Source organism: Fundulus heteroclitus, chromosome 8 (assembly GCF_011125445.2).
Source record: "Fundulus heteroclitus isolate FHET01 chromosome 8, MU-UCD_Fhet_4.1, whole genome shotgun sequence".
Taxonomy (NCBI): domain Eukaryota; kingdom Metazoa; phylum Chordata; class Actinopteri; order Cyprinodontiformes; family Fundulidae; genus Fundulus; species Fundulus heteroclitus.
Window position 1 is genome coordinate 6,087,949 of NC_046368.1, and position 18,247 is coordinate 6,106,195.

Genomic DNA, 18,247 nt, shown 5'->3' on the forward strand with positions numbered 1-18,247 from the left:
CAATTCAGTTTTATTTATATAACGGCAATTCACAACACGTCATCTCAAGGACCTTTGACAAATTCAGTCAGATTCTCCAGGTTGGTGAGAAAGTTTCCTCTCTAAGGAAACCCAGCAGGTTGCATCAAGTCTCTCCAAGCAGCATTCACTCCTCCTGAAAGAGCGTAGAGCCACAGTGGACAGTCGTCTGCATTGTTGATGGCTTTGCAGCAATCCCTCATACTGAGCATGCATGAAGCGACAGTGGAGAGGAAAACTCCCCTTTAACAGGGAGGAGAACCTCCAGCAGAACCAGAACCAGGCTCAGTGTGAACACTCATCTGCCTCCACCCACTGGGGCTTAGAGAAGACAGAGCAGAGACACAGAAAGCACAGAAGCTCACATTGACCCAGGAGTACTTTCTATGTTAGAGAAGACAGAGCAGAGACACAGAAAGCACAGAAGCTCACATTGACCCAGGAGTACTTTCTATGTTAGATGGTAATAGAGGATGATCTGCCTCCCCTGGATGATGTCACAGCTAACAGAACGCCTGACCAGGTGTACCTTCTATGAAGAAAAAAAAAAACAGAACAAAAATGCTGCTTGTCAAGACTTGATGCAACCTGCTGGATTTCCTTAGAGAGGAACTTTCTGACCAACCTGTCTGGAGAATCTGACTGAGAAGAACTTTTTTTTTAACCTTTTATGTGCGATTGCTGAAGATCGGTGTTGACCAATTCTCCAGCTCCAGAGCCCTGCAGCTCATCAATGAAACTCTTAGCTGACCGGGTGGACCATCGTGTCTGTAACCCAACCTTTCCTTAATCTTCTCCAGAACCTTCTCCCTGTCTCCATCGGTCTTCATGATGCGGCTCATTCTGTAAAGTATTATAACAAAGCTTGAAGCCTTCACAGAGCAGCTGCGTTTGTCCCGAGAGTCTGTTACTCACCAGCCGATCCTGGTTAATTATTAAATTGCATGTTTATCTAGGGGTATTAGAGTAAAGGGGGGGGGGGGGGGTAAAATTTTAGTTTGGTAAAATCCATGTTTCATTTTCCTTCCACTATCATTCTCTGCTTTGGTTTGGAGTTTGACATAAAACACCATAATAACACGGGATGTTTTTGGGGGTAAAGGGACAAAATGTGGTGAAAATTCAACAGCCGTGAATACTTTTGCAGCCCCCCGTGTTTTCTAAAAGCCCTGCTCCTCTATCCGCCCGTGTCGTACCCATCTGGAGCGGGCCACGTGTGTGTGTGTGCTGTCAGAGCGGCGAGCAGCAGGAAACGACCACCGGCCGTGCGTGCTCGCCTGGAAGCTCTCTGAGCGTAAGTGAAGCACGGCAGCCGACACGTGTTGCTGCTCCCCTCGCCCTGATGCAGGAAATGAAAAGCCGGCGCTTGTGACGCGGGCCGCCTAATCCCGGGCACCCCTCCCCCGCCGCCGCGCGGCGCCGGCAGCTGCTGCAAACAGCTGCTGCGGCTCCTCCGTCCGTCCGTCACCGCTGGCTGGCAGGAGGCTGACAGACTTCTCTGCGTGTGAACACAAAGGCCGTCTCTGATTGGCGAGTTGCAGCAGAGGCTCGGCGGTCATCGACGACGTGTAAAGAAAAAAAAAATGCTGTTTGCTGCATTTTAATGTTTAATGCATCAGGGAGTTTAAAGTGGATCTTTTCAGACGTTGGAATCCGACAACTTCACCTTTGATCCGGGTGACTTTTTGTATTTTGTGGTCCTGATTGGTATCAGGACTGACGGAGACCTTTTTCTGCAACATTTGCAGGTCAAGGGAGACTCTTGGTTTGTTACATCACCGGAAAGCGGCCCTACATGGTTACAAACGTTATCATTTTCCGTTAGCAGCCATTAGATGTTTTTGTAAGAGAAAGCAGACCTGGGTGTGCAGGAGGTGCATGTCAAGCATTTTGGAGAGTTTTAAGTTTTATGCGATGTGAAGATAGATCTCAATGGAGATTAACAGAGTCACCATCCTGGCCTGGCCTGGCCTGGCTTGGCTTGGCGTAGTCACAGGGAGGAGATTTATCTGCTTTCACTCTCACTGGAACTACTGATCCTTTGCCACCAGACAAATCCACAGCAGATTCAGCTCTGGCTGAGGCTAAACTAGTGACCCGCTGCCTCACACTTGGCTGATTGTTTGTTACAACTCAATAAAGAAACACCAATCAGAATATTTTGGCTGATCATTGGTTTTTGAAAAGACCTCATGACACAAAAGTACAGAACTAAGCGTAGTTTTCAGTCCAGCCTGGTTGTTACTTTGGTGTGGTGCGTTTACACTACAAAAAAGGGAACTAAAAGTAAGTAAAATGTTCTAGAAATGAGTGTATTTGTCCTTAATTTGAGCAGAAAGTAAGACCATCTGCCAATGGAATGAGTATTTCTACCCCTAAAATAAGATAATTGGATAAACTGCACTTGAAATAAGATGATTGAGATGAGTTGTTCCTATTTTAAGTGCAAAACTCTTGCATTACTTTGGCAGATTATCTTATTTACCTGCTCAAATCAAGGGCAAATACAGCCATTGCAAGAACATTTTACGTACTATTTGTTCTTTTTTTGCAGTGTACTGTTTGGAAAAATAATGGATTTTTGTGCATCTCTACTAATGATTGATCATTATGGGAAAATGTTCAACACATCAAGAATCAGGAGGTTTTATTGTCACACGTGTTACCGTGGTGACATTATTTCAGGACAAACTCCTTGTTAGGACACACAATAAACAATAAGCAGTGGTTGCAGGTAATAACATAGTGAAACAATATTTTTTTTTATTTTTAAGATCAGATAGTCTTTGTGAGTTCTGAAAGTCGGTCCCACCTAAACGCGATCCATTTGTGTTGGATGAATCCGTCCCTGGAAGCTTCTATGATGATACATTCAGCTTGTGGTGAATCTTGTGTAATGTTCTTAAACCTGATATTCAGCACTGTGCAATAAAACGTTCCTGATGATTAAGAGTGAGCAAGAGAAGTATGCTTTCACAGTAGAGATATTGTAACACCTAAAGCTTGCAGTAAACCTTGTCCAATGTACTTAAACCTTAATATGCAGAACTGTGCAATGAAACATTCCTGATGGTCAAGTGTGTGAAAAAAGTATGCATGCCCAGCGGTGTTGTAACGTGCACAGACTCAGACTGTCAGCAGGGGGCGATAGCCCTCACAGCTTTAGTGAAGAAGCTGTTTCTAAGTCTGCTCGTACTGGGTTTGATGCTCCAGAAATATTTACCTGATGGGAGAGAGGCAAACAGCTGGGACATAAAACACTTTGTATTGTAGCGATGTAAAAGTTTTTTAGCAGTATAGTAGCAGAAAGTCCAGACAGTTTCTGTTCTCCGAGGAAGAAGAGCTGTTGTTGATGCCCTCTTCACCAGGTGGGAGGTGTTCACGGAGGAGGTTCAGAGGAGATGTGGATGCCCAGGACCTTGATGCTGTCTATCCCTACATTTTTCCTCTTGCCAGATGTCCAGTCATTTGTTTTCTAGTATTCCATTTTCCTGTCCAGCCTTCCATCATTCAGCCATCCATCTATCAGTCTGTTTGTTCATCCGTCTGCCTCTCCGTCCTCCAGGTCATACGATCCTGGAATCACAACATTTCATCCATGTCTTTGCAGCCTGGTGTCAGTCTGCTTGTCATCCACCATCTTTTGGTCCATTTGTCTTAAAGGTACATAGCTACGTAATATGTTTATTAAAAAAAAGACCAAAAACGTTTGATCATGATAAAATAAGGTTAAAAACACCAAGCCTGGTCCTTTTTTGAGGCGAAAACTAATTCCCTCTCGGGCGCGATTAACCAATATAATCAGACGTGGCGCCATCTAGTGCCAGTATCACAGAACTATCATAATGTCTGTTTGCTTGATTAATAAATCAAAATTAAATAATGCTGGACTGAGCCTGCCCTCAGCAATGCCTCGCAGTAAAGCAGCAGCTCAGCGTGATAAAGACCAACGTTATTAATTAAATAAACTGATCTACAGCAACTTTAAGAGCCTCATATCAGAACATTTACTCACGTCAGTCAAATCTGCGTCACATCTGCGCCTCGGCAGGTTTAGCGTCTGCTTCAGTGAACACCAACGTTCAGACTGGATTCCCAGAGACATCCCAGGCTTTTCCCACTTGGAATCATATGTTTTTTTGCTATTTATTATCATTTCTTCACTGGATCTCGGACCATTCTTCATAGTTTTGCTGGGAGATGCTAACAGCCGTTAGCCACTTCCTTGTTTTAACTCCTACTGAGCATGCACAGTACGTACTTCTGTTAAAAATCGTAAATAAACACAAAAGGCTTTATTTACTAACAAATTGAGATAAGACAAAACATAAAACCCCAAAATAACAACTAATACCAGCGATAATCTTTCATATAAAGTTTGTATGCAAACAGGGTGAGCTGCTGAATAAAAAGTCAAATAACGTGGCTATGCACCTTTAATGGTAATGATGGACTGCATTTACATTTATATCTGCCCTAGAAGCACATTAAACCCACAAAACCGCACACAATTACTCAGCAGTATGCAGATCGGTAGGTAGGCAATTAGCAGTTAAGTGCCTTGCCCAGGGACACAGACATGTGGCAGGGGAGGGAGCTGGCATCAAACCCACAACTTTTCCGATTGCAGGACGACCCCTCTTCCCACTGAGCCAGAATCCTGTCTGCTGATTGGCTGTTTGGATTTCTTGTTTCATCTTTACTAACAGAGAAATATTTTATGATTTTTTTTCTTCTCTTTGGTTCCAGATAAGTTCAACACCTACGTGACGCTGAAGGTCCAGAATGTTAAAAGCACGACTATCACTGTGCGTGGGGACCAGCCCTGCTGGGAGCAGGATTTCATGTTGTGAGTTATTAAACACGCTCTGCATAAACACAAGTTGACTGATTTGGATCTTAGCACTTCCCTCTGAGCCCCACTGAACAGCAATGGTGTCGTTCTGGGCGGTGAAAGCTGAACAAGAGTCAAGGAAGCAGGAAGTGAGGATGTTGTGACTGGATGTTTGTGTGCAGAAAGTTATGCCTCTGTCTGCAGGAAGTAGGACCTGATCCAACTTGGATGTGGTTCGATCTTGTTTCAGGATTTTTTTTTTTTTTACTTTGACAGAAGTGTGCGTAATCCATATTTCAGCTGCAGTTTTCTAATGTGAACCAACAGTTTCAGAGAAACGCTTTTTTTTTAATAGTGCTAATGAACTCGCTCATTTCCTCCTTATGATCCACTGCTTTAATTTCAAAATTTTCCAACAGCGCATGCATCCATGGTGACGACATGGCCAGCATGTTGTCCGCCTTGTGTCATTGTTTGTCTTCGCAACAGTGTTTGTTTTTCCAGACCTTCATCTTTCCATGTGTCCATTACTGATGAGTCGCCCTGAGGTGATTCAGCGTCTATCAGGGTTACGCGTTAGCGTTTCCTGCAAAGACTCGGCACCATCTGTTGCAGCAGATCGGGTCACATACCAAAATACTGTGAAATTATGAATTATTTATCGGGATTAATGGTTATCCTGAATACTTCTAGTATTTACATGTGGAAAAAAAGTACAACACCCGGTGAAATGCTCAGTTCAAACGTCGGTTGCTAATTGAATTTTTTTAATCTCTGGAAAATGAAGGGATTTAATTGCACCTAACAGAATTGCCTTGTTTGGTTCATAAACAAAATAAGTCAGCAAAAATGTTGAGGAAAAAGTTAGAGCACCCTTAATTCTGCTGTTTGATAAAATTAATCCATTCACCGGTTTCTGTCATCGCTCTGAGGAACATTTGTAATTTTAAAAATTAACTTAATTAAAAAATTAACACATTTTTTCAAGCTTTTTTTCAGTTTTAATGTTCATTTATATTAATTGATTACATTTGTGCAGTGGAAATTTTTTAGTAAATTACAGTAAAACCTTTTTAAAAGATAATTAAAGTTTGAGGTTGTAATAAATAAATAAATAAAAAAAGCAAAAGCAAAGTATTTCTCCAAGTATTTCTCCAAGAAAAAAAAAAAAAGTATTTCTCCAAGTCAAGCAATAATGCAAATAATAATGCAGTTTATTCTTGAAGTAATGACTTCAAGAATAAACTCCATAATTATTTGCATTATTGCTTGAATTAATCAAGCATAATAAGAAATGTATTCATTTGTGCTTGGAAAGCTCTCCAGAATGTCTTTTAAAGCAGTGGTTTAATAAAAAACGTTTTCTGGCATGTTTGGGAAACATTTATTGAAACGTTGCTTTGCACTAGAATAGAAGCTTTTTTTAAAAAAAGCAGAATTGCATTAAAGGGTGAAACAGTAACTGAGTAAAAATCTGAATTAGTTGTTTTTTTTATCGACGTTTCAAAGAGCAGAAAGTTTCCCTGTCACAACTAGCCTCGGTTTGATCATGGTAGCTGGTCGCCTGTATCTGTTGTGGCTAATTTTGTGCGAGCGAGCCTTTATCTCTGCACCTGGGTGCCCTGGACCCTCGGCTCAGTCCTGCTCGCCACTTGTCCCAATTATCTGCAGCCTTTGATGATCTTTTATCATCCTCCCTTTGTTCTCTCTCTCTCTCTCTCTCTCACGATGGTTCTAAACTTCCACAGATGAGAAAATGCAAATGTCCCGCTCACGCAGCCCTTTGATTAGCCCGTTGAATGAAAAAAGGCAGGGCTGGATTATGACAGCTTAAAACACAACAAAAAAAGGACCTTTTGTTATGCAGGTTTGTTGGAGCCTGACGGTAATTATCTGGACATTTCAGCTCCATTAAGTGTGAATTAAACGGCAGATTGGAGAGAGGGTTCTGTATTCTCATGTTTTTCCAAGCAACAAAGCGTCCTCTTCCTTTATCCGTGACATTTTCCACCCAGTGTTTCAGGAACATTAGGGTTTCTCAATAATCCGATATTTGGCTCCCTGCTCCTCAGCGAGATCAACCGGCTGGACCTGGGTCTCATCGTGGAGGTGTGGGACAAGGGTCTCATCTGGGACACCATGGTGGGGACGGCCTGGATCCCCCTGAAGAACATCCGACAGTCTGAGGAGGTCAGAGCACTAACCCCCCCTCAGGACACACGACGTCAGTCCGCTTTGGATCACACCACTAATGAATCTCCCCACAGGAGGGCTCGGGTGAGTGGATTTTCCTGGATGCGGAGGTTCTGATGAAGGCCGACGAGATTTACGGCACCAAGAACCCAACGCCTCACCGAGTGCTGCTGGACACGCGCTTCGAGCTGCCGTTTGGTGAGTTTCTGGAGCAAACCGCTTTCGAAATGTGAAGAAAATTTAGACTTAGAAAACTTTATTTGTCATTTTGTATGCACAAAGTGCGTACAGAACGAAATTTCGTTGCATACAGCTAGAAAATTACCGTAGATTACAGGATAAAGTAAATTACAGAATAAAGTGCAGCAGTGATTTAACAAGGAGAAAGTCACAGTGTACAGGTGAGAATTTTAAAAACCATTTGTATGTGCAGAATTGATTGTGCAAAGGGCATTTGTGCAAGAATACAAAAATTTCCAACAAAAGCTCCGTCTGTGCAGTGTCCCGTTAAAAATACTAATTCTAACGTATTTCTGTGGGGTTTCATGTGAAGAAGCAACAAAAAGTAACTCACAGTTCAGTGGAAGACGGTTCCTTTCCAATCTAAAAAGCTTGGTGACAACTTGTGATCGGATTTTTTGTTTTTTTTACAATGATACCTCTAAATAAACTTCAGTCCAGCCACTGGCCTGTAGAGGTCCATTAGTATTTAGTCGGTAATTGAATCTCATCATAGATGCAGCTCCTCTGTTAAGCCCTCAGAGGTTTGTAAAGAACGTCAAAGAACATCTAGCATCATGAAGTCCAAGGAACCCAGCAGACGGGTCGGTGGGACGCTGTGGAGAAGTTTAAAGCAGAGCTAGGGTCTAAAACAGTAACACCCACACAACATGGCCAACATGGCCGCCCACGTAAACTGACCGGTCTGGCGAGCAGAGCATCAATCCGAGAAGCTAGGAGGACCAGTGGTAACTCTGGAGGTGCAGCAGAGATCCAGAGATCAGGAAGGAGAATCTGTTGACGGGTTTAGTGATGGACTCCCCGTATCCGGCCTTCATGGAAGAGAGGCAGGAGGAAGTGCTGTCCGCAGTTTGCCTGAATTAAGCCAGGTGCATAAAAACACACATTTTGATCAGATTGATTGATTGTGTGCCTATATAAACGGTGCAATAAGATTATTTTAATCCGATCATGTCAACATAGCCAGTTACACTCGGCCAATGCATAAAATCAGAATAAATCGTACAGAAGTGGTTGTAACATTGCTGCATGTGCTTGACCGCTGCTCCACGGACGCTGCAATGACGGCCAGCGTCTCACTTGACCTGCCTCAGCCTCGTGATCAGAGAACATCAAAGTTGATCCACAGTAGCCCCCCCTCCTTCTCTGTTTTTAGAAGAGGGTGCATGGTGTTCATGTGCCACCAAAGCCACTCATTCATTAAAGGTGCAGGTCGGCGTCCCTTTGAAGGCCTGGCCTTTGTGTTGGTGCCCTTTAATGTGCGTCTGCCGGCTGAGCAGCTTAAACCCGCTTTAAAAAGGGAAGGATGAGGTACACTAACCCCCTCCCTGGCTGGAGATGTACTTGGTTTTCTACTTCCTGTCACTTACAATATATTCCACTTTATTTCATGTGGGGTGCAGCCAAACCGTCGCTGCTTCCATATCTGTATTCCCTCTGTGTTCCTGGGAAGTTAAAGCTGCATGAATAAAACGATGTTAGCATTATTCTGAAATGTTTTCCATCTAAATTATTTACCACCAGATATACCTGAAGACGAGGCTCAGTACTGGACGGGCAAGCTTGAACGCATCAACATGGGAATCCACGAGGAGGTAAAATGTCGCTTTAGTCTCCTGGAAGAAGCAAAAACTTAGCAGAGCAAATTTTTCCTGAGCTAACTGGTCAGGGATCCGCTTCAAAGAGCAGAAATTGCTTTATCGTGTTTTTATTTTCTGGTCTGGATAAGAATGCAGAAAGATAACACAGAATATTGGGAAATGCTTTCATAGAAAAATAAAAATCAATTTGTTTAAGCTAATACTAATATTGATACTGTCCTGAAGGAGCGTCAGAAACGAGACAAACCCGATCCACAGAGACAGCTGGCAGGCCACACACACCGGCGCCAAGCCACCAAGACGATGGCTTCTAAACATAAATGTTAACATGTTGTTGTTGTTTTTTTATCTCGGATTTGCAGCAACCTTAGTTTTTGTCGCTGGTTTTGGTTTTTAGGTGACTGACTGAACCAGCAAACACGGTTGTCTTTAATTCAACACCCTCAGCAGCCGCTGTTTGCTGTGAGCAAAGCAAACAAGCAGAGTTTAAATGGTTAAATGCAGCTAATGTCACAGCCGGGTTCTCAGCCCACTCCTCATGGGCAAAAGTCTCCAAATCATTTATAATCTGGGTTTGTTTGCTGCAACCAACCTTTTTCAAATGCATGATGTATGCAAGTGAAAATATGTCATTCAGAAGTTTCACAGTTGCAGCCCATTTTCTGGATACATCTCTCCATGATTGCTCTAGAACAGGGGTCACCAACATGGTTTTCAACTACAAGAGCTACAGCCAAGTTTTATTTTTCAACCTTTTTTTTTAGTTATCTTAAGGAGGAAACACAGCAGACGCATTACGACACGTAAGCGCAGCAAAGAAGCGTACGCACATCCTACACTTAGGTCAGCTTTTCATTTTAATCAGTCAGTAAAAGTACGCTAGAAGCATAATGAGCACGTATTTACACTACGCGACCGCTAAATTACATTGAAGTTCTAATTTCTGTTTGGCATGGAATAAACAGGAAAACATCCTGTGTCAAAGTTCTCTTCCGGAAGTATCCCAGAATAAGAGTCGTCGAAAATAAAGCACCATTGATGATGTAGATGTGACAAGCTAACAAACTAAAATATGCGCTTTCTAATCAGATGTGGTCAAAACACGATCTTTTAGATGGTCAAAACATAAAATATATTACTGGTAATTTAATATCTTACCCATGTATAAAATTTGTCTGTCTTTAAGACTCTGCAGCGTCCCGTTACGCTTATGTTTCCTCCCTAAGTTGCAAACAAGTTTTCCTTCCACTCAACTTTCCATTGATATTCTTGAATAGAAGGAAAGGCAGTTCTAAGACAGGAAAGACAACCCACGTTCTAGTTCCGCATGTGTGTGTAATGGCATTTGAAGAACTGATTCCAGCTGCAGTCGACGGCTACCTCAAGTTTTTCCTTCCACTCAACTTTCTAGTGATGTGCTTGGATACTGTGAACAGTCAGCTTCTGCTGGACAGCTGTCAAATCAGCAGTGTTCCTGTTTTTATTGGTCATACTCTAAATGTTCCAAGATTCCATCCTAAAAGTCAATGAATCCAATAAGTTTCACCATTTGAATTAAATTGCTTAACCTTTTGATGACATTATTCCTGAAGAAGCATATTTAATTTCTGCAACGAACCTGAAAAAATAAGCATTATTTATTATTATTATTAATAATAATAATGAAGAAGAACTACATAATGTTTGCTTCTTGTCTCTGCTTTCCTTTGCAGTTCCCCCATCAGGATGTGGAGCTGCAATGTGCCCCCTCCCAGTGTTGTGAGTCTTTGCGCGCTGTACACCTCTCAGCCTCTAGATGGCGCCAGCTCATTTAATTAGAAACTCTCCTCACTTGTTTTAGCTTTCTTATCCTGACTCTTCTTATGCACGTTGTATCTTTTTGTACAGTCAGTATGAGAACCAACTACGTCTTTGTCCAGAGTTGCACAAATTGATTTAGAGACAGAGTTTTACACAGTTTAGTGAGTTTCGTTTGAGTTTCCCCACCTTTTCAGCACAGGGACACTGAATGATGTGCACAAAGCCGTGCCTCCCTTTGGACTTCTCACTTGTAATGTTTGCACTTCCACCAGGCAACTATTTCGGATGGGCTGACCCACTGAGTATGTAACATAACTTAATGGACCTCTCCCCCCCCGGCCAACCCTCCCCCCTTTTTGCATGTCATAATGTTCCTCAGTAAAACATAATCTATACGGTTTCCATACATTTTCTTCATATTTCTTCACTCTAACACATTTTTTCCCTTGCTCTTTTCCTTGATGCCCATTGGCTCTTCCATTTCCCACCAAGCTCTTGCTGCTGGTTTATTGCGTCATGTTGTATTTATTTATTTTTTTGCCAAATAAATAAGTCTTTACATTGAATGTTAGCATTAAAATATGCCAGCAGGTTTGGTAACATGAGAATAAATATTCCTAAATGCTCAACTAATCAGAATCCCACTTCTGTCTATGTGCTCGGCGTTATTTGTTTTTTGGCTGGAAAGCTTTGAGGTGGCTTCAGTAGCTGAAAAGATCCGCTTAGAAATGGTGAAGTGGACGGAAAGTTTTTAGAGATTCAATAATCAGAGATTTTAGGCCAACTTTCGATCCCTGTTATTTATTTTATAAAGCACTGATCTGCCGATATCATTCTAGATAATTCCGACCTCTTTACAAAAATGTATTATTTATATTAGGAGTAAATACCAAGGAGGAAATCATTCGGAAATCACATGTTAGGTTAATAATAATGCATTTATTTTAAAAGTACCTTTCATAACTATTGAGGACACTGTATAAAATTAAAACCCAACAAATGCATACAGTTATTAGTAGTCATTAGTAAAAATAGAGTTTAGGTTACCTGCCAATATGTTCTAAGGCTACATGGTTTGTTTACAGATATTTTCTAGAATTGAACTTCGTCTTGTAGGAACTTGAAATGAAATATTTCCTTGCTAGAAACTTCTCACACCTTCCAGCTTCTTGACTCCTTTAAAACACCTCATTGAATCTGAAAATATATAAACAGATTCATCAATTGGTTAATGAATTCCTTGATTTTATTTTGTTGTTCTTTTGGTTAATTTATTAATCAGTTTAAGACTGTAAATAAAATACAATGAAAAGTTAACAAAAATAAGATCCAACAATAGCAATCATTAAATGCATTACGATCTTTAAAAGCCAAGATGAATCCTCTTTTTCAGTCTAGTTTTCCTAAAATAAATAAATATTTAACCTCAACCTGCTTTAATGATAATTTCAAAATAAATAAATACAGAAAAATAGATCAAATAACACTCACTTAGTAAGAACTTCCACACTGAAGAGTGCTGTTGTCGGCCTGATGTGGTAATGCAGACATATGGTGCATTTACTAACGAGAGAAATATTGGATTTTTGAGTTTCCCACCAAACGGCCACCGGTCATATCCCCAGGAATGAAACCTGCATGGAACCAGCGGCTGAGGTTTTAACGCTGCTCTGATCAGAGCAAGGGTCGGCTGTTTGATTTCCTCTTACTATAACTGTTCAATGTAAAAACCAGGCCAATCAGAGCCTTACGACTGATTAAAATACTAAAAGCCTGAGTGATTCTAAAAGATTTTTGACTCCTTTCGTTCATCTGAGGACAGCGGGGCAGATTCCTAACGTATTTGCTGCCTCTAATTAAAACGGAGGTTGTGGTGCATTGATGCAGGTCTCTGTGTTTGCGTTGCTTAAATCACTGGCAGATTACACTAGGCTGCTACCTAGTAACCGTTTACAGCTCTGATACAATCCAGCTGCTCATTTATTCTGAAATGCTGTTCAGCAGCTGTTCCTGAACCCTTTTTGGGTTTGTTGCATTAGACTGTCTCGTGTAACCTTTTACACTGCAAAAACAGATCTAAAAATAAGTAAAATGTTCTTAAAGTTAATGTATTTGTCCTTGATGCGAGCAGGTAAATAAGATTATTTGCCAATGGATGAGTATTTTGACCCCTAAGATAAGGTAATTACACATCCTGCACTTGAAATAAGATGATGGAGATGAGTTGTTCCTATTTTAAGTGCAAAAATCTTATTCCACTGGCAAATAGTCTGATTTACCTGGTCAAATTAAGGAAAAATACCCTCATTTAAAGGAAGATTTTCTTATTTTAAGTTCCGTTTTTGCAGTGTATGGTGTGAAAGTCAGCGCAAGATGGGATCAAAACCTCCTATTTTGTCTTGCTGTTACTGTAAATTAACACAGATTAAAGTTTACTTTGACCAGAGCAGACAGAGGCTTCCTGTCAGAGACATACCTGCGGTTCGTTTTGATGTTGCATGGTTACGACCGGACCCTTTTACCAGCAGGACGTGCCTCCCAGCGTCCCTTAAAACTTGCGTTTGCAGACCCAGTTTCGCTGCTTCTGGGTTTAATAGAGAAGTTCAGCTTAAAATGCATCCTGCCCGTTTACACGCGGACATATCAGGGTTTCTTTGGTCTTCCTTTGTTACCGACCACACCTTCCTGTTGCAGCTTTGGATGATCAGGACAGCGCCGTGGATGACCGGGACAGCGACTACCGCAGCGAGACCAGCAACAGTTTGCCTCCTCGGTACCACACCACCGCCCAGCCCAACTCGTCCATGCACCAGTTCCCCATGGGCTCCCGTCCACAGCCGCTGGCCGACTGCTGCGCCGACTCCGTCCACAGTTTTGACCTGGACTACAGGGACCAGAGAGGAAGCAGGTAGACCAGAGTAAAAACATTCAGTTCTCTGAAGTTCTCTGAAGTCCTTTCTTATTTTCTTTTTGCAGTATATTTTATTATTTAAGAAACTAAAATTAGCTTTTTCATTACATATATAACAAGTATAAAAATGAACTGATATAGTTGGTGAAATATATAGCTTTATATGTAATGTATCTAGATAAAATTCTAATTTTTTAATAATGATCTAATCTGTGTACTGACAGGCAACACTTTAGGATTGTTTTCACCTCAATGGCAGAAATCACGCAGTCACATGGTCAGTCTTTGTCAGTCTGGACGTTACAGTTCAGGGTGGTTATTAATATCGGTTTACATTAAAAACATATAAAAAAAATGCTGCTTTAAAAGGACTTGGAGTAGAATAGTGATTATGCTGTTTGGAGACCATGAGAGAAATGCTGTTGGTGCGTTTGGACCAACGAGACTCCTGCAGAGCCGCCTGCACTTACTGATAGCGAGCTGATCCGACTAATTCGGCTTCAGAAAAGGGGGTAAAAAATGGGTCTGCAGCCAGGGATGGCCCTTTGTTTCATTTTGTCTAAGAATCTGTTGTGTTGCTTGAACTCCACGATAGCCTGAACTGCTTTCGAACTTGGGTTTGGCCGTCTCGCAAAAGGAAGACGCCACAGTCGTGCTGCCTGTGGGAGTGGGTCTAAGGCCGGCGCAGGCTTCTCTCTTTGGGGATTATAAACGTCTGGACCAAATGCCATATGCTGGTGATCTGGCTTAATCACCACCATGAACTCCAGTGAAATAGAGGGTTTAGAGCGCTGCTAAGTTCAGCTTCATGCAAACATGGCGACACACTGTCTCTTACAACACAATTATTCGCCATGCGGACTGCATGGAAAGTGCAAACAATACGTCTTTAAATCATCTGTTCTCTGCTTGTTTTGGTTATAGCTGTTTTTCTAACTGTATTACTGTCATTTCTTCACCTGTCTTAACTTCTTCTTCTTAATTGTACTGTCTAACTTTTGTTTTTTTGTTTTGTTTTTTTTTGTCTGCAATTTTCCTTTTATTTCCATCTGCTTCCCCTCTGTCCTTCTGTCTGTTTCCAAACCCTTGATTTAAACCTGCTCCTTTCCTTAAGACCTTTAAACCAGAAGGGAAGAGTTAGGATAATACCTGTAGATTCTGGCATGGGGGTTGAAGAGTGGGAAAACAAATACAGAAGACGATCAAAGCCTCAGCTGAGCGACTTCTTAGATGACGAGGAAGACAATGTAATCTTTCGAATGGGAAGACCTTACCCCGAGCCAGCGAGAACACCAGTGAGTCAACATCCAGTGCAGAGTAGCTTTCGGGCTGCTACTTACCCCGAAGGCTATGACACCATCGACCGGCGACGAAAGAAAAGAATAACAGACCCCAGAGGGCTTCTTGACAAGCAGAGAGAAGCAACATCTCCCTCTCTCCTCGCTCCGCTTCAGGAAAAAAGAGGGGAGCCGTTTATGCGACAGGTGGCAGAGATGCAGGAGGAAGAGGAGCGCTTCATGACCTCGACGTGCCTCAGGCCATACAAGGACGGACTTCTCTACAAAACAAGGATGTGGGCAAAAAATGAATTGGACAACACCTTAGAGAATTATGTAGCGTATAAAAAAGGGTATGATCCCAGACAGAGGGCGCGGTTTGACTTTGAATTTGAGAGCTGCCGAGATCTTCCCCACGCTGCAGGGGCTGACAAAGAGATTGATGACGTTGACTTTCTGGGGGGAGAATTTTACTCGGAGGATGCACAGCATCACAAGGAGCGGCATTCCTATGCAGGCTATGTGGAATATCCCCAGGGCCTTCGTGAAAAGAAGTGTGGGAAATCTAAAACTGGAGGATGGGTTCCCGAGGCAATACTTTCCCCTGTGGAGGAGCCAATTGATGAATATGTTGACCCGATAGATGAGCTTCAGTGTCTTGTTGATACAGTTTCTGAATATCTTGCCGAAAAAGAGGAGGAAATCAGCAAATACGGTTCCCTTCCTAAATCAAGCAAGTCGAGGCTATCTTCTCAGGGTAGCAATAGAACAGATTCGTTTGGAGAAGATCAAAGTATTTCAAAGGATTGTAAAGGAGAACCCCAAACCCAAGCAGATTCTGACCAGGGTACCTCAGCTGTGAAAAATGCAATGAGCTCATTGTTTTGCTCCATCACTGACAAAGTTGGAGGAGGCCTCAAACAGCCTGCCTCTGCTCCCCAAGCATCATCATCTCCACAAGCTGCACAGTCTGGAATAACACGACTTCTATCCTTCATCCCCACAAAGGCAAATAACACGGCTCCTGTGGCCGTCGTATCTCCAGTAGAAACCTCTCCCAAAAAGTCCTTCAACTCTCTGCCTCATCAGCCGCCACCGAACAAAATAAGAGGTTCACAGGAAACGGGAACAGCCACCAGGAGTCAAACTCAGAGAACTGCAAGAGAACATTCACCTGAGGTCCAGAGTCAACCCCAGACTGCAACAGGGAACTCCGTTTTGGAAAAACTGAATCCTTTAAAGCTTTTTTCAGGAGGGGAAGGTCAAAGCTCTGCTGATTCCAAGCAAGAGTTGGAGTCAAAGTATTCTGAAGGACATATCCAGTCAGAAGCAAAATGGGTTGATAAAGCAGTTCATCAAGATAAGCGGTCAGTGACTGGTAATGGAGCCATTAAAACAGCAAGGTTAAGTTCTTCTCAGGACACCTATTTGGTCCAACATCACAATGGCTGGAAACCAAATCCAGAGATGGATGAACAAAATGTACATGCCCCAGAGGCTCAAAAGGCTACTAGCCAAACTGCAAACACGGGGTTCTTTAGCCCTTTTAAGAAATCCTTGAGTTCACTGATTATGCCAGCCGTTCCTGTTCCACCTCAAAACGCTCCTCCTGTGGCCGTTTATCCAGTGTTTCGAGCTAACGAGAGTCCCCAGCCACAAAAACCGGCGGCGAACCAGTCTCTAAGCAGTACGCCTTCTACTCAACAACGTCCAAAAGCAGACAGCGGTGTGCTCCCTGCTTTTTTGAGGTTTTCATCCACTGAAGACACGGGTGGCGCTATGAGAACACAGAATTGCCCACAAGAGTATCAGGATTCTGCTTCATCCTGTCCCACCTCTGCCGTGCAACAAGAAACACAGCAAAAGGATGGTTTTCCAGCATGTTTGACCCTTCCTCCAATCCTGCTGGTTCAAACCAGAAGTCTAATCTTCATTCTCAGAGCAGCAGAGTGCCAACCGACCAACAGCATACCTCAAATCAAAAACCAACCAGAGCCCCTCATGGAACACAGCCTCAAAACCCTAATCAGCCTGGATCACAGTATTTTAGCACAACCCCATCAAGAGGCAGCTCTCCTGGAGGAATTTATCAGATGGGCTCAAATCAACCCAAACAAGGACTGCTATCTGGTCTACTTAATTTTGGGTCTTCTACTGACTTGTCTGGCACTGTGCCACAGCAAGCAAGCAATCCTCCTCCCAAAAGCAGTGATTTCTCACAACATCCTCATCACTCTAACCCCCAACAAAGTTCTAGTACTCCACAGAAAGGTGGTATTCTGTCAGGGCTATTGAAATTTTCATCCACAGAAAAACACACAACAAAACGTGCAACCCCCTGAGGCTGCAAAACAGGCACCGGGCGAAGCTCGGCAAACGCAACCTCAGCAAAAAGGCTTGCTTTCTGGCTTGCTTAAATTTGGCTCTACTGAGAATTGTTCAGATTCTCAAACTATTCCTCAATCTGGTAGTGATCAACACCATCAAGCCAGCAATGCACAGAAAACTCAAGGACTTACTGGAGGGATGCGGAACAGAACAATGAGCCAGCAAGAGGTGCAAGAAACCTGTAAACCAGGCTTTATTCGACAACAAACTGTTCCACTTCAACAGCCCTCACAACAAGGTGGTCTCTTATCCAGTCTTTTCAAATTTTCTTCCGCTGATAGCATAAATACACAAAACCAACCACCAGCACAGCAGCATGGAATTCCCTTCAGTAAATCCAGTCATGGACAGCCAAGACAAAATGATTTCCCAATTTCTAGCCAAAATCAACCTATGAATAGCACAACACAAACAACTCAGGGAAGTGGGCTGTTTTCTGGACTATTTAAATCCTCATCAGAAAATATAACTCAGCTACAGCCTCAAAACTTTACCCATGAGACTCAGCTAAACCAGCAAGCCAACGTGCCTTGTAGCAAGCCTTGCCCGGCACAGACAGAATCCACAAGTCAATCAGGAGTGCTTTCAGGGTTGCTCAACAAGCTAGCCAAAACTTCAGAAAGTACAGACCTGACCGGTCAAAAAGCAACAGAAAAGTCTATCCAATATACGGGGGTTACGTCTACATTCACAAAGCCAACATCACACCAAGACCAGGCACTTCATTCCTTTTCCAATGTGAAACAACGTTCCTTGCAAGGAGAGGTAGATAAAGATGAAAGGTCTCAAAGTGCTGCTCAGCAAGGCTTTTTATCTGGCCTGTTTAGCAAAAATGCAACTGAAAACTCTTTTTTTAAGCAAGCAAAAATGGGAGGTCAAAATACAGAGCAACTGTCATCTTTCACCAATACGACAGGATTAGCTTCAGGCTTGTTAAAAAGTAATACCGCAGACTTTACAAACGAAAGGTTGGAAAGATCTGCTC

At 42.5% G+C, this 18,247-nt stretch overlaps 1 protein-coding gene across 1 annotated transcript in view; it reads left to right on the top strand.

The window, feature by feature from the left end:
* The window catches only part of LOC118564010, a 49,247-nt gene extending 33,195 nt beyond the window's left edge, over positions 1-16,052 (top strand). Inside the window, exons 3-11 of the mRNA XM_036140700.1 lie at positions 4,768-4,867; positions 6,925-7,042; positions 7,120-7,243; positions 8,810-8,880; positions 10,599-10,644; positions 10,959-10,988; positions 13,381-13,594; positions 14,712-15,721; positions 15,964-16,052. Coding sequence (XP_035996593.1) covers positions 4,768-4,867; positions 6,925-7,042; positions 7,120-7,243; positions 8,810-8,880; positions 10,599-10,644; positions 10,959-10,988; positions 13,381-13,594; positions 14,712-15,721; positions 15,964-16,052 — 1,802 coding nt within the window. The remainder of the gene's footprint in view (positions 1-4,767; positions 4,868-6,924; positions 7,043-7,119; positions 7,244-8,809; positions 8,881-10,598; positions 10,645-10,958; positions 10,989-13,380; positions 13,595-14,711; positions 15,722-15,963) is intronic.
* The last annotated feature ends 2,195 nt before the right edge of the window (positions 16,053-18,247 follow it).